Below are 14,206 nucleotides of genomic sequence, written 5' to 3'. Positions count from 1 at the left end.
ACATGAGGTCCTGAATGGGGAACCCAGGGAGCAGCTGACGGGGCCACACGAGGCCCTGAGTTGCAGCTCCTGTTCGGTGGTGTCAGGAGTCTGTGTCCTTCCCCGCCGACCTGTCCCAAGAGCCCCAGGCTCTGCCACCACCTCCCAGGGCCCCGGGCAAGTCGCTCCACCCCTTGGGCCCCAAGTTGTCTTGTCTGCAAGATGGGGGCCTTGTCCACCTCGTGGGGCCCTGGGGCTGAAGGGAGGGTGCACGTGAGGCCGATTTCCGGTGGCCACAGTGTGCGGTGGCTTGAAGTGGGGTCTTAGTTCCCTGACCGGGAATTGAACCCAGGCTACTGAGGTGAGAGCACCAAATCCTACTCACTAGACAAGCAGGGGCTAGTGGCTGCAAGTGGGACCCCGGTTCTTGTCTTCTTTGAAGAAAGAAGTCAGCAAAGAGACAGAAAATTTGTGAAACAGAATGTTTATTAGAAGCAAAGTACACACACAAATACACAAGGGTGGGCTCGGAGAGAGAGTCGCGTGCTTTTGGGGCGGTTCAAATTGCTCATATGGGGGCAGTTTTCCGGGTTTTCTCTGGCCAGTCATCTTGCTTTGTCTGGCTTCATGTCCATATTTGGTCTGACCAAGGGCCCTGCCAGATGTGCACCCATCTTTTACCCAAGACGGATTCCAGCGTGAGGGTTTCTGGGAGGTTGGCAGGACATGTTATGGGCTGGCACCCCCTCCCTCCTCTGACCCCTGAGGCAGGTCTCTGCACATGTGTAGTGGGGGAGGTCTCCTTGACCCTAAGAATAAGCCCAGCTCCTCCCTCCTGCCTGCCTTACCATTATCTTGCAGTGTCAATAGGAGACAAAGCCCAGCTGCTCACCTGGGGCCCAACTATCTCCTGTCTCAAGGCGAGACAGCGCAGGGGTCCCACTCTGCCACTGCTGCCCATGTGAGGGGCTCGGGGCTGACCAGGTTGCCTTTAGCCTTGTCACTGGGGGAGCCGCCGTGACCATGACCATACTCTCTCACTCACTCACACGGTGGTCTCGCGCATCTCCGTCTATGCACCGTTTATTGGGACGCACGGCTCCTCGGCTGGAAGGCAGCCCTTAGCGAGGATCTAACGATGTGAAAGCAAAGGGCTAACACACGAGCCCTGCCTGCAACAGGAAGGCTTGTGTGCTTTTCCCGCCTCTGTTTCCCCTCAGTCCTGGCTCTGATCCCTCAGCTTCTCTTCAAGGGAAGCACAGCTCTCGAGTCTGCCCTAGACACGCCTGCCCTCCACAAGCCCCATGCAGGGTCGGGGACAGTAACAGGCCTGGCACTGCCCTCGAGGCAGCCTTGCCAACAACAGTTAGAATGAAAGGACCCTTCAGCAGGCGTGGCCGGGGCTGGGGCTGCCCCTCAGCCCAAGCAGTGCCAGCCTCCATCCCCCCTCAAGTGGGCTGAACGGTACCACCTAGAAGACACGGCCACCCGGAAACTGAGAGCAGCCCTCCTGGGAAGACGGTCTTTGCAGATGGAAGTGAATGAAGGATCTGGAGATGCAGTCGTCCTGGATGAGGGTGGCCCTGAGTCCAACAACTGGTGCCCTTACAGAGGTCAGGGGACCACTGTACCAGAGAAGATGGCCACGTGAAGACGGGGTCTTAGAGCAGTGTGGATCAACCTCAATTAAGCTGTTATAAAAACAGGGGGAACAGGTGGTGGTTACGAGGTCCAGACACCATCGCCAGCATGACCTGCCAGGAAGACAGCATGAGCGCCGGAGGACAGGGGCCGGCATCCCCTTTGTCCGGGGGCTGTGGGGACGAGAGATGGACGTGGAGCCGGGTCACGGCCTTGGGCAGCACGGGCAGGGCCGCGGGCTGTCGGGCAGACTGGGCCTCGTCCCTCCCTCCTTGGGGCCCCAAGAACCTCTGGGCCTGTCGAGGAGACCTTGGCACCGAGGGCTTCACGCCCAGCCTGACGGCCCCAGCTGGAATCACACGTGGGGTTCCTGAGGCTGCTGCGGGACCCTGCAGGGCCGTCAGGAGGAGGAACAGGGCAGGTGGGACCCCATGATACCTGACTTCCGTTTGGAGCCTTTCCCCCTAAATGTGCCCAGAGCACATCTGCACCTCTGAAAGATGGTCATTCACGTGGCCAGAGAAACGTGTGTACCTGTCCCATCCTCAGCCCCAGCCCTGGCCCTACAGCGCACCCAGGCAGGCGTGCAAAACCGCTGCTTCCCGAGCAGAGGAAACCTCCCCAGCTGTGCCCAGGTGTGCCTGTACCTGCCGCTCTCTGGGAGCCCTGTCCCCACAGCGCAAGCACGACCCCTCGCTGCCTGCGGTAGTGACCCGGGGCTGCTGTAACAGCCGCAAGCCGGGGTCCTGAAAGCAGCTGTTTATTCTCGCAGTCTGGAGGTTAGGAGTCTGAGGCCCAGGTGTGGGCGGGGCCGTGCTCCCTGCCGAGACCCCGGGGGAGGGTCCTTCCTGCCTCTTCCAGCTCCTGGGCGCCCTGGTGTATCCCCCCCAATCTCTGCCTCTGCCTTCATATGGCCTCTTCCCTATGGAAGGACGTGTGTCATTGGATTCAGGGCCACTCTTATCCAGCGTGACCCCATCTTAACTAATTACATCTGCACAGACCCTATTTCCAGATAAGGCCACGTTCGCAGGCTCTGGGTGGGCGTGAACTTGCTGGGGATGCTATTCACCCCAGTACAGGCCCTTCCCAGGCAGATGCTCACGACAGCCTGTGTCACTCACCCTCTGGATCGATCACTTATTGTGGACTCGGGGCACCTTTTTGAGCTGGAAGAGAACTTGGATCCTCGATTGGGCCGAACCAGCAAAGGGACGTGGATGCCCAGACCCTGTGCCTCGGTTTCTTCACTTGTCAGCGAGAAGCGATCCCCACACCGATCTCAGGGTCGTCACGGACGTGGAAACGAGCCGGACTGCTGGCCGCCAACAGGTGTCACGACGCAGCGTGTGGACAACTCCTCACCCCGGGCGTCCCAGCACGCACACAGTAGGCGCTCAACAAGTGCTGAATTGAATCTGGATGTGAATGGCCGGGAAGGGGGCCTTTCTTCGGAGATCCCCAGGCCTGTTTTAGCCCCTTGGCGACCAGCACTGGTGACAGCTGCCTGGAGGCTGCGTCCCCTGAAAACCAGGATGGGGTATCACACACCCGGCTGGAGGAGGGGGCTCGGGTTGGAGGAGAAACAAGGAACAGGGCGAGCGGAGAAAGTCAGGTGTGGATTGGGTGGGGGAAGGTGGCGGCCACGAGTGGGACGGCACGCCCCGACTTGGGTAGAGGAGAGCTGGAGGGCCCGGGGCGGCACTGGGGGCGGGCACACCTCGATCCGGGTGCAGGAGCACGTTGAGTGGGTTCACCACGTGTCGGCAGAGTGCAGAGGGCTGGCTGCAGATGTGCAGTAGCCGCTGGGCAGGAGCGGTCAGGGCAGACCTAGGCTCCCACTTTCCTGCAGTGGTTCTCAGAGTGGGGCCCCCAGACCACCAGCAGCTTCACCCAGGGGTGCTAGGAATGCAAGTTCCCGGGCCCCGGCCCAGACCTGCTGAGTCAGACACTTGGAGGGGCCAGGCCATCTAGGGTTTTATCACACCCGTTGCCAAATAAGGTCACATTCCCAGGTTCCCAGATGGACAAAGTTTGGGAGGGACACAGGCAGGTCACCGCACACCCCGCCCGTCCACCCATCTGACACGCCTGTGGCTTTGTCTCGTGCAGCCCTGTGGTTGGCTGTCCATCCCCTGCACTGTCTATGGGAGATGGTGTCCCACGTTGGAGGGGGCCCTGCCCGCCTTGCCCCCTGGTCGGCAGGAACGCAGGGCCCTCCTCTCAGGGAGCCGGGGGTGCAGGCGCTGCCGGGCACGTGGGTGGAGCTGCCGTCAGGAGGTGGGGGCCCGGGGGCTCGTAGGCCGGCTCACAAAGCTGGCCCGGCCCTCCTTGGTGTCCCCAGAGGGACCGGTGCCCACGGGAGCCGTTACCTGGCTGCCGGCCGAGTCCTGCAAGTCTCACTTCAGGGGAGCCTTCGCGATGCCTTGGGAGGTTTCTTCTCTATTAAATGCAGTCGCCTTGATTTAATTTTATTTTAGGGTTGCCGCAGCATGTTCTTTTTATATACGTGTGAACGTATATGTGTAAATATACGTATGATGTTGGGGAATTAACGTCCGTGTGTTTTTACTAAGCAAAGCTGCGGGAACCAGATCATGGCCCCTTCGATCCCTCTGGCTGTGTGTGTGTGTGTGTGTGTGTGTGTGTGTGGGCGTCCCGAGCAGGCGGGCGCGGCGGGCCCTCCTCTCTGGGAGCCGACAGTCAAGGGTCGTCCAAATGGGGACCAGATCTGGGGGGTGGGGCTCAGCCACACCCACCGCGCTGGCTTTGAGGCCCGGGCCCAAGTCAGGTGTCCACGCAGCCACCTGAGGGCGGCGACCCGGCTCTCACTGTCCAGCAGGGCCTCCCTAGGAGCAGACCAGCCCCGCCCGGAGCAGTCGGCTGGGCAGGAGGTGCTTTTGTTTTTACTTCCGAGGGTTCGGGACAAACAGGGAAGCACATGCTGTGAAAGCTGGGCCTCTGTCGGCCTTTTGGACGAACCCCTCCCCGGAGAGGCTGTTGTGTCTGAGCCACGTGTCCATCAGGGACAGAGGGGACAGCACACGTGTGTTTACATACGTGCCATTGGGACGTGTGTGCAGAAATGCGCTGGAATGATGCCTGTTAGCCTGACCTTTGAAGGGATTTAAGCTGGGTTCTTCGACGTGGGCGCTTATTTAGGGAATGTTCATGTCATTCCTCTGAGCGAGGAGCCATCAAACCCACTGCTTCAAAATACACAGACCCTTGCTCACGTCCCTGTCCCCGTAACTCTGTCCGGTGCGCTGCACTTGGCCGTCGCTCTGAAGGCTCTGACCACCCGCCGCCCCCCACAGCGTCCCCGCAGTCCGGCCCCGCCTCTGTCGGTTGTGTTCCTGCCGCCCCATCCCTCGGGGGGGGGGGGGGTGTCGGTCCTACCTCTTGGTCCAGAGCCCCGTCTGGGCTCCACAACCATCGGCACTTGTCGCTTTCAGAACAGTAGCTGTCAGGCGTAGGGACCTGCTGTTAGCAGGCGCCAGGGAACAGTCCTCGGGGGGGCGAGGGGGGGGGTGTCGGCCCCAAGCCACCCAACCTACACGGACCCGCGCGGGCCCCTCCCAGGCCCACAGTGCTGGTCTCTGGGTCGTTCCAGCCTTTTGCACTTGGCACTGAACTCACCCTGCAGGGCCCCACGTCCTGCACTGGGGGTCTTTACAGGAAGCCCCCCCACACCCCGGAAACCTTGAGGCCCAGAAACTTCCTCCAGGCCCAGAGCCTGGCCTGGCCACCTCTCTCCTGAGCCAAGGGTTTGATTTTGTCTGGCAAGTGCCCTGAATGGCATCAACGCCTTTCCGTGCTTGCCTTGGCCCCTGGAGAGCTCAGAGCCCTCCAGCGCCCACTCTGTACTCACCCCTGGCTTCCATCCTCCCTCCTGACCTTAAGATGCTCCCCTGTCAGTGCACACGTCGGGCTGCTCTTGGAACCGCTAGGTGGCGCTGGGGGCTCTGAGCAGCTCCTGCTTCTTATGTCTCAGCACAGAAAGAATTCAGCCAGAGGCAAAGCGACAGATAAGAAGTGATTTACCAGAATAAGGCACTTGTGAGGCTTACAGGTGGGCGGGCGGGAGGGTGCTGTACCCAGAACTTAGTGGGCTAGTTTTATAATCAAAGGAAAAGTGAGGGAGGCGGCAGGGAGGGTAAGGACCACCTTCTTCCTCATTCTTGAGCAGACGTCACAGTTCCATCCTCTCCGACGTCTGGCAGGGGAGTTTTCTTGTCTCTACGTGGTCAAGCCAGGACTGTCATGGCACAATGGAAATGAGCGAAAAGGTGGTAACATATGCTAAAAATGGTAAATCATCTCAGGTTTTAGTACGTCACCTTTTCCTTATATTTTTGTTTTCAGTGCCCACACAGGAGCGTGTCCTAGGAATCATTAACTTACTGAGCTCACTGGGCAGGATGTGGGTCTCGTGGCGCCATTGTTTTATTGTTTGGGGCCATGTCTCTTGCTCCTGTTGCATAGTTTTGTTGCTAAGTAAGCCTGCTTGGTTTTGTGGTTAAGCAAACCTGCTTTCTTGAGTGATCATTAACTCACAGGGGTCTCCCATACTTTTTTCTTTACTTATAATCCCCTAGTGGGATTAACTATTTAATCACCTACTTTGTCCCTTTACTCTGTCCCTATCGCTCTTAGGGCTACGAGACAACTGCTCCGATGACGGGGGTGCCTGGGGACGCGACAGCCCTGTCCCCCTCAGCCGCCCCGGACCTCCCGTCCTCACAGCCTCCTCACTCGGGGCGCCACCACCACTAGGTGCACGGCCCTGACACGTTTACTTCTCGGGGTTCCGTTGTCTGTGACGGAAGCACACTGCACCCCAAGGGTCGGGCCCGTCCCAGACACGGTCTCTGAGGGCCTGCAGGAGGCTCAGGGTGGATGTCACCAACTTTGGGGGCGCCCCGTCTGGTCAGCCGTGATGCTCATTTGCCAGCTGACGACCCCCGGTCCCCGGGATCAGGGGCAGCACAGCGTGGCGGGGTGCTTGGCTCAGACCCCAGGAGCAGCCCAGGACTGGCCCCGCCGCGTGGCTGGGAAGCGGGGTGGGCGCCATCTGTGCAATGGGAGGGGCTTTGTCAACCCTGAACTGTGGCTCAGACCCCTGGTGCTGGGGTTGCAGGAGGGAGTGACTGCCCTGGGGATGGGGCACTCTCTGGGGTGGTGGGAAGGTGCGAGAACTAGAGGTGGTAGCTGCATGGCCTGTGGACGTGCTGGACGCCCCTGACCCGGGACCTCCCAGGTGGTGCACCTTGTGATGTGCGTTCCACCCCAGTCCACTCAGTCGTGCGTGAAACGTCCACAACAGGCAACTCTACTGATTGCCTAGGGCTGGTGGGGAGGCTTTGGGGGAAACGGGGTGATTAATAAAGGTAATGGGGTCCTTTGGGGGTGGTGGAAAGTTCTAAAATCGGCTGGGGTGATGGCTGTACAGCTCCGCAAACAGACTAAAAACCACTGAATTTATGCTTATGCTTTAGAGGGGCGAGCTGTACGCTCTGAGTTATATTTCAATAAACCGTTACTACCAAAGCCAAACCCATGGTACGTTCTGGAGAAACCACATCATCCAGCAGAGGCGAGCTCGGGCCCACGAGCTGGTTCTGGGCTGAGCCGGGGCCGTGCCGTGACAGAGTGCTTCTCGGCTACGGAAGCCGCCCTGCGGGAAGAGAACCAAGTCGACCCGTCCGGGGCTGGCCATGTCCAGACCAGCGTGTTTAGGCTTTGGGACCTCATGGGATCTAATGAAAGCCGTGGACCCCCTGCTTGCGAGGGAAGGAGAAAGCACGCAGAGCACCTTGGGTACAATTTCAGGGGATGCCCTGGGTCTCCGAGTCGGGGTGTCTGTGCTGGGGCTGCTCACCGGGGTCCCAGCCCAGCAGATGGGGCAGGAGTGGGAGAAGTGGTGGGGAGTAGGCTCACCCGATGGGACCCCCACGCAGCCGGACACCCTGCCATCTGTCCTTTCCTCTCTGTCCCCGATGTTCTGGCCCCCAGATGGGCCTTGGATGACCGTGGCCTCACACTGGCCATCACCAGGTCTGACCTGCACCCTCATTTCTGACGTGACACTGCCGGTTCTTGAGATATGTGCGTGCCTCTACCAGCCTCCAACTCAGGGCTGGACAGGAAAGCCCCTCTGTGCCGTAAACTCGTGGATGTGCCGTTAGGGACGCAGCGGAATGCACTGGCCACCGGGGGGGTGGGGGGGGTGGGGGGGGGCACCGTGTGGGAGCCTGTGGGCTGCAGCCACGGTTTATCAACTGATGTGTTAACAACTGATAAACTAAGTATTCATAATTTGTGTTTTATTCCTGGCTTTGCCCCCCTGAGGTTCCTGCCCCTCTTCTGCTGGAATTATAACCGCGGAGTTCCCAAGGAATCTTCTACAAGGCGGTGCTTCTCAGCTTTCACTCCGAGGGGCACGGGATGCAGCCACACTGAGTGACAGTTGTCTTTCCCTATTTCTAGGAAACCACGCTAAGGATAGAATTTGCTCAACGCTGCGCGTTTGCACATAGGTTTCTTCCGACTTTGGGTCCTGCTCCCAGGCGATGCGGCGGGTGGCGGGTGGCAGAAGCCTGGAGCCCACTTGCTGCTCCGCGTCCTGGACTCACGTTCACGTGATGATGTACATGTTGTACGCGTGTGCACGTCATACGTTGGTTTTCTTCTTGTAAACTCTTCCTGGTTAGCACAGTGGCATTTTGAAAAAACAGAAGCCAGTGGCTCACGAGGAGTGAGGGGTCTCCAGGTCAAGCCCGTGGAGTGGGTGACAGGGGCAGGGGGGCAGGCTGCCCTCGTCTCGGGGGAATCAGTCGTCGTTGCCTCGGCTTCCCCGGGGGGAAGCAGGGCCTCTGGAGCCAGGACACCAAGCAGGAAGAAATGGAAACCGCAGGCAGGTGAGACCCTCAGATGCTGGGTGCTGTCCTGCTTCAGGCACCCAGTCCTGCCCCCTGAAGGGTCTCACACGGACTCAGCTGGGGGAGGGGCAGCTGAGCGCCGGGCGGGAGGTTGTGCTGCTGGAAGTGTCAGGGCGGTGTCGTCGGCTCATTTGGGTTCGCGGCCCCCGTGTCCACCCTGGGGTGTGCGCCCCACCCGAGGGCAGTGGCGTTGCTGGCTGTGTCCATCGCCCCCCCGCCCCCCAGCTGCCAAGGGGCATCGGGCCTCATCCCGGGCCACAGACTTGCCTTCTCTCGGCACCTGGAGACCAGGGCTCAGACTCCTCCACGCACACGGGGCTAGTGACGCCAGCTTCCAGGGGACAGGGTTTGGGCGGAAGAACTGCTTGGCCGGGGGCCCAGGCGCAGGGCGCTGGGACGAGCGAGGCCCCTTCACACAGGACGGGGGAGGCTAAGCAGGCACCAGGGGCAGGCCAGGGCGGGACGTGCGGGCCGTACTCCTCCTGCCCTGCGCCCTCTCCTGAGCGCTGGCTGGTCCTGCCGTCGAGCCCGCCCCTTCCTGCCCGAGGCTGGCCAGCTGCTCACCCTGGAGTGTGGCCCGCTCTGCCCACGGGTGGGGGGGGGGGGGCGGCGCACAGCTGCCCCCAGACCGTCATCTCTGGTCGGGTCCACACGGAGCACCTGCCCGTCCCTGGAGGTTCAGAGATGAGTCAGTCATGGGCTGCGGTCTCTAGCCTGTAGCCGGACCCGGGGAAGGAGGGAGCCTCCGCACGGCAGGACCTGGGCTCACCGGGATGAAGACTCATCCCAGGCTAGGTAGGTCCAGCTCTCGCTCGGGTGCGGTCCGCTCCGTGCCCAGAGCAGCTGGTGGGCACCCTGGCCTGGCTGGTGCCCGGGGACGTTTGCCGAGTGAGTGAGGTCTCGGGCACCCTGTCCCGGCCCCCCTGCTGCAGCCGCCCCCCCACCCCGTGCCTTCACCGCCCTCCCTGTCTCTCCTGCCCAGGACCTCCCACTCCCGGGCCAAGGCTGAGGCGGCCCTCACCGCGGCTCAGAAGGCCCAGGAGGAAGCGCGCATCGCCAGGATCACTGCCAAAGAGTTCTCCCCTTCCTTCCAGCACAGGGAAAACGGTGAGTCCCGGTGCCGCTGGGGGCAGGGCAGCCGGGGGGGGTGCCAAGTAACCTCCGAGGGTTCTGCCCGCAGCCGCCATCAGCCCGCTGCATCCCCCCCGAGACTCTGTGTGCGCTCCTCCCCCCAGGGTTATGCTAGAACCTTCTGTGACTGCTCTGTCCGACGAGGCTGCTGCCCGCCATGCAGGGACTGCGGCCACGGGTCTGCGTCTTTAGCTTCACCTCGTCTCACCTAATCCATCAGTAGCCACGCGTGACTGGCAGTGGCCGAGTCGGTCAGCACAGCTCTGGGACACGGGGGGGCTCCCGCCTGTCCTCGGGGTGGGGCTGGGGGGGCTGGAAGGAGCTAGGAGCCACTGCGCGTCAGCCAGATCCGAGACCCTCGTCCCCCCTTGGGGGACGGGCCTGAGGGAGGCAGGGAGGCTGGAGCAGGGGGATTACTGACCGGAGAGGCCCGCTGAGGCCACGATCCTCCCAGCCCCATGCACCACCCCACCTGGGTCAGGCTCACTCCTCTCAGACTCACGCTTCCCATAGCGAGTGGAAGCCTCTCGAGGTTTTGGGGTGGAATGTGTTCTGGGCCCACCCCCTGAGCTCTCCTCCCAGAGCCTGCAGTTCTCGGTCCTGCTGGTAGGATTCCTGGCCTTTGGCGCAGCCTTGAGAACCCCAGGACCCAACATAGGGAACAGAAGCATTGGAATTCAGCCACAAACAGTCCAAGTCCTGCCTTGTAGAACGTCACCTAGCACGAGATGTTTCTTTTATTGTCAGGAGGGGTCCGCAGGGGTGGGACCTCAGAATCCCCGAGCAGGCCAGGCCAGCATGCTCTCGGGCCTTGGGTCACCCCTGCAGCTGGGGGCGTGGACCAGAACGACCGTCCACCCCGCCCGTCCTAATCTGGTCATCCTTGAAGTGCCCACAGGGGAGTTGGGGGGTCTATTAGGGGCCTTGGGAACACTGTCCTCCCACTTTCTTCGCCCCACAGCCTGCTGGTGGGCAGCGAGTACCCTGGCTACCTGCCACCATAGCCCGGTCCTGGTCCCCTGCCATCCTCAGGTGAGACTGGGCCTCCACCCAGAAGGTCCGAGTAACCCACCTCTGTGCTCCCCGTCTCCTCCCTGATCCAGGGCTCGAGTACCAGCGGCCAAAGCGTCAGCGTTCCAGTGACGACATCGAGGTCATCTCCACCGGGACACCCGTACAGCAGGAGAGCCCAGAGCTGTACCGCAAGGGCACCACCCCCGACGACAGCCCCCTGCAGAGCTTCCCCGCCAGCCCCACGGCCACCCCTCCACCGGCCCCCGCCTCGAGGAACAAGGTGGCCCACTTCTCCCGGCAGGTCTCGGTGGACGAGGAGCGGGGTGGGGACATCCAGATGCTCCTGGAGGGCCGGGGAGGGGACTGCGCCCGGAACAGCTGGGGAGAGGAGAAGGCCGGGGGCTCCAGGGGCGTCCGCAGCGGCGCCCTCCGCAGCGGCCAGCCCGCAGACGCTTTCCGGGCCCGGGGCCCAGGCCACAGGCAGCCCAGCAACCCCAAGCCCCGGGAGCGGCGGACGGGGTCCCCCACCACGTTCTCCTGGACTTCCCACCACCGGGCCGGCAACCCCGGCCCGGGGAGCAGCAAGCTGCTGGAGCTGGACGAGGAGAAGCTGAGCAGCTACGAGATGGAGATGAAACCCCTACTGCGGATGGACTCCTACGCGCAGGAGGTGCACCCCCCGAAAGGACGCTACAGCAAGGGGGGCGCCGAGGACCGGGGCTTCGGGGCCCCGAGGCTGCGCTCCACGGCCCAGAACAAGGAGCACGCCAGGCCGGCCTCGTGCGCGGAGCCCGCCGTTCAGAGGCTGGAGAGCCTGCGGCTGGGGGACCGGGCGGAGCCCCGGCTGCTGCGCTGGGACTTGACCTTCTCTCCGCCCCAGAGGTCCTCACCGGTGGCGCTGGAATCGGACGAGGAGAACGGGGATGAGCTCAAGGCCGGCACGGTGAGTGGACGCCAGCAGTCTGGGGGCTGAGAGCCCGTCCCCCTGGGTCTCCCCCGACCCTCCAGCTCTCAGGACCCTCCTCTGCAGGAAGTCCACACGGGTGCGGGCTGCACTGCTTCTGACGGGTCCACGTGAGGGCTACTCCCAGGTGCCATCTTTTCAGCAAATGCACTTGGGTGGTTTTGGAAGCTCCCCAAAAGAAACGGGACAGCATGAGACCCCACCCTTGCCCCCAGACCTCCCCCTGCTGCCTAGGACGGTCCTCACCTTGGAGGGACGTCCTGCGTCCTGGAGGGAAACACAGAGGCCAGAGCAGGCAGGACACACACGGGTCTGGCTCCCACGTGGGTGAGAGCAGGCCTGTGGGATCAGATGCGCGGGGTGGGGCCGTGACTCGGCTTCCTCAGTCCTCGCTCACGGGTGAGGACCACGCCTCATGGGTGAGACCCGCCCTAAGCACACTCCTCCCGTGGAGGGCGGGCAGTGTTGAGGAAAGAACAGAGGTCCTGGGCCAGGCTGAGGGCTGGGGCACTCGCACCCAGGAGGGACCTCCTGGCCGGCCCTTGGCCCACCGGCTCCCACCCATAAGTAGACACTCCCCGCTCCCTTGACCGAATGGCAGCGGGAATGGCCCGTGAAACGCCTTCTCAGCCCCACGGCCCAGCGCTGACGCCCTGTGCAAACGGCCATCAGGCCCCTCACCCGCTGGTGGGGCACAGCGTGCTCAGCCCCATCTGAACACGAGGAAACCGAGAGCCTGCCTTGCGGGGCATCCCCACGGGGCCCTCTGGGACCCAGTACCTGCCAGGCAGACCCCAGGGCCGAGAAGCTTTCTGTTGGAAGGCGGCCCTCGAGGCCACTGTGGGCATCCGTCTGGGCGGTGGGCTAGCTGCTGTGACGCGCCTGCCCTCTCTGAACCCAGGTGCTCCCGCTGGGACCTAGATACCAGCTCTATTCCAGAAACGCATGTGGTGCGCGTGTGGGTATTTTAGGAAGCCAAATGATGGGCAGGGTGGGAGATGCAGGAAGGGGTTCTATATTTAGCCCACTGAACCGTGTTGTGGCTTTAAAACCTCTTCAAGCGCGTCTTGGGTGCTTTAAAACAATGCTGCTTCGGGCAGTGGCACGAGCACGTGGCCACCTCCAGCCGGGCATGTACTCACCGCTGAGTGGTTCCACGGGAGGGGGCTTCCAGCAGAGGCCCGGGGTGGTTGGGGCGGCTGGCGCCCCTCATCCTTGTCCAGCACCGTGGCCTTGGCACCGTCACTGCAGAGGCTCAAGGACGGCGGGTCTGGGGGGGAGAGGCTGTGGTCTAAGCACCAGGTGGGCTCGTGCCCCAGGAGAGCGAGGGGCTCCTGGCGGCTGCGCAGCTCCTGGGCAGTTAGTTGTTCACTGAACTGAGAGGGCTCTCCCGTCGCCAGGTCTGGGGCCACGCTGGGCGGGCTGCCCCTGGCGTCCCAGGTGTGCAGAGCTCGGGTGGTTATGCTGGGACCCAGGCGCGCAGGTCTGAAAGGGTCAAAGCCCCAAGGACTCCACACTGAGAAGCTCGTGGGAGCCTCTGACCGCTGCCTGAACCTTCCGTTCCCCCGGCCCTCTGGGAAGCCCTAGTTTCGCTCAGGAGGAGGGGGTGTGGCCTTGGGCTCACCTCCCCTCTTCTGCTTCCGTTCCAGGGCTCGGCGCCTATCCTGGTCGCCATGGTGATCTTGCTAAACATCGGAGTCGCCATTTTGTTTATTAACTTTTTCATCTGAGGAGAGTGTCGCATTAGCAAAAGCAGCTGGTGTACAAACGGGGGACATTAAAAGCAGAACGACAGAAGGGAAGGCTCGTAGGTCGGACACCCAACGACAACTTCCTGGTCTTCTCACAGAACCACGTGATTGGGTATTACTCACAGTTTGCCTTTTTTTCTGGGTCATGTTTTTTGGATTTTAGCCAAAGTTCTTTGCTTGTATAACACTCTGCTGTGTGGCATGGCAGAAGGAGGCCAGCACGCCGACCCTCCACCTTGACGTGGAAAGAGAAGGGATCCCGGCAAATCAATGGCAAAAAATACAGTCACCACCGTCGTCACATCCCCGTCTGGGACGTGGAAAAGGAGGCAACCAGAGGCAGAGCCCGTGGAGCGTCCGGCGGCTTGCGAGGCGGCTAGCGGGTGGCAAGCCCGGGCGTGAGGCACGGGAGAGGGCGCCCGCTCCAGCTGGCAGCGGCCTGGGCCTTTTTCTACTTTAAATCTGTGCTGCACACTTACTTAGGGAAGCAGAGACCTGCTTTCTCTTCTGCCCATGAAACGATCACCACCCGGCCCTCCGGCGCTGCCCCGACACTGAGTCTTAAGGCAAAGTCCTTCTTTTCCCCAGTCTCCCCCCACCCCCAGACCCCAGGGCTACTGTGCTGTGGGCATCCAGGGGGCTGGCGCCAGGGCCAGGGGGCCAGGGAGCAGCGCGGGCGTGGGGGAAGGCCTCACTTGGACAGCCTGCCGTTGGGCCTGGGCTTGGAGCACGTGGCGTTTCTGCGCTGAGGATGCAGGCTGTGCGGCCAGGCTGTCAGATGTCCG

At 62.1% G+C, this 14,206-nt stretch overlaps 1 protein-coding gene across 1 annotated transcript in view; it reads left to right on the top strand.

Moving 5' to 3' along the window:
* Positions 1-13,805, top strand: part of JPH3 (junctophilin 3) — an 80,547-nt gene extending 66,742 nt beyond the window's left edge. The window contains exons 3-5 of the mRNA XM_068528148.1: positions 9,544-9,668; positions 10,796-11,649; positions 13,320-13,805. Of these exons, the coding sequence (XP_068384249.1) occupies positions 9,544-9,668; positions 10,796-11,649; positions 13,320-13,400 (1,060 nt within the window). The 3' untranslated portion in view covers positions 13,401-13,805. The remainder of the gene's footprint in view (positions 1-9,543; positions 9,669-10,795; positions 11,650-13,319) is intronic.
* Positions 13,806-14,206: the final 401 nt, after the last annotated feature.

This window comes from Eschrichtius robustus, chromosome 19 (genome assembly GCF_028021215.1).
Source record: "Eschrichtius robustus isolate mEscRob2 chromosome 19, mEscRob2.pri, whole genome shotgun sequence".
In the NCBI taxonomy this organism is placed as follows: Eukaryota; Metazoa; Chordata; class Mammalia; order Artiodactyla; family Eschrichtiidae; genus Eschrichtius; species Eschrichtius robustus.
Note: the sequence above shows the minus strand (reverse complement) of the source record. Positions and strands in the feature narration are given on the sequence as shown.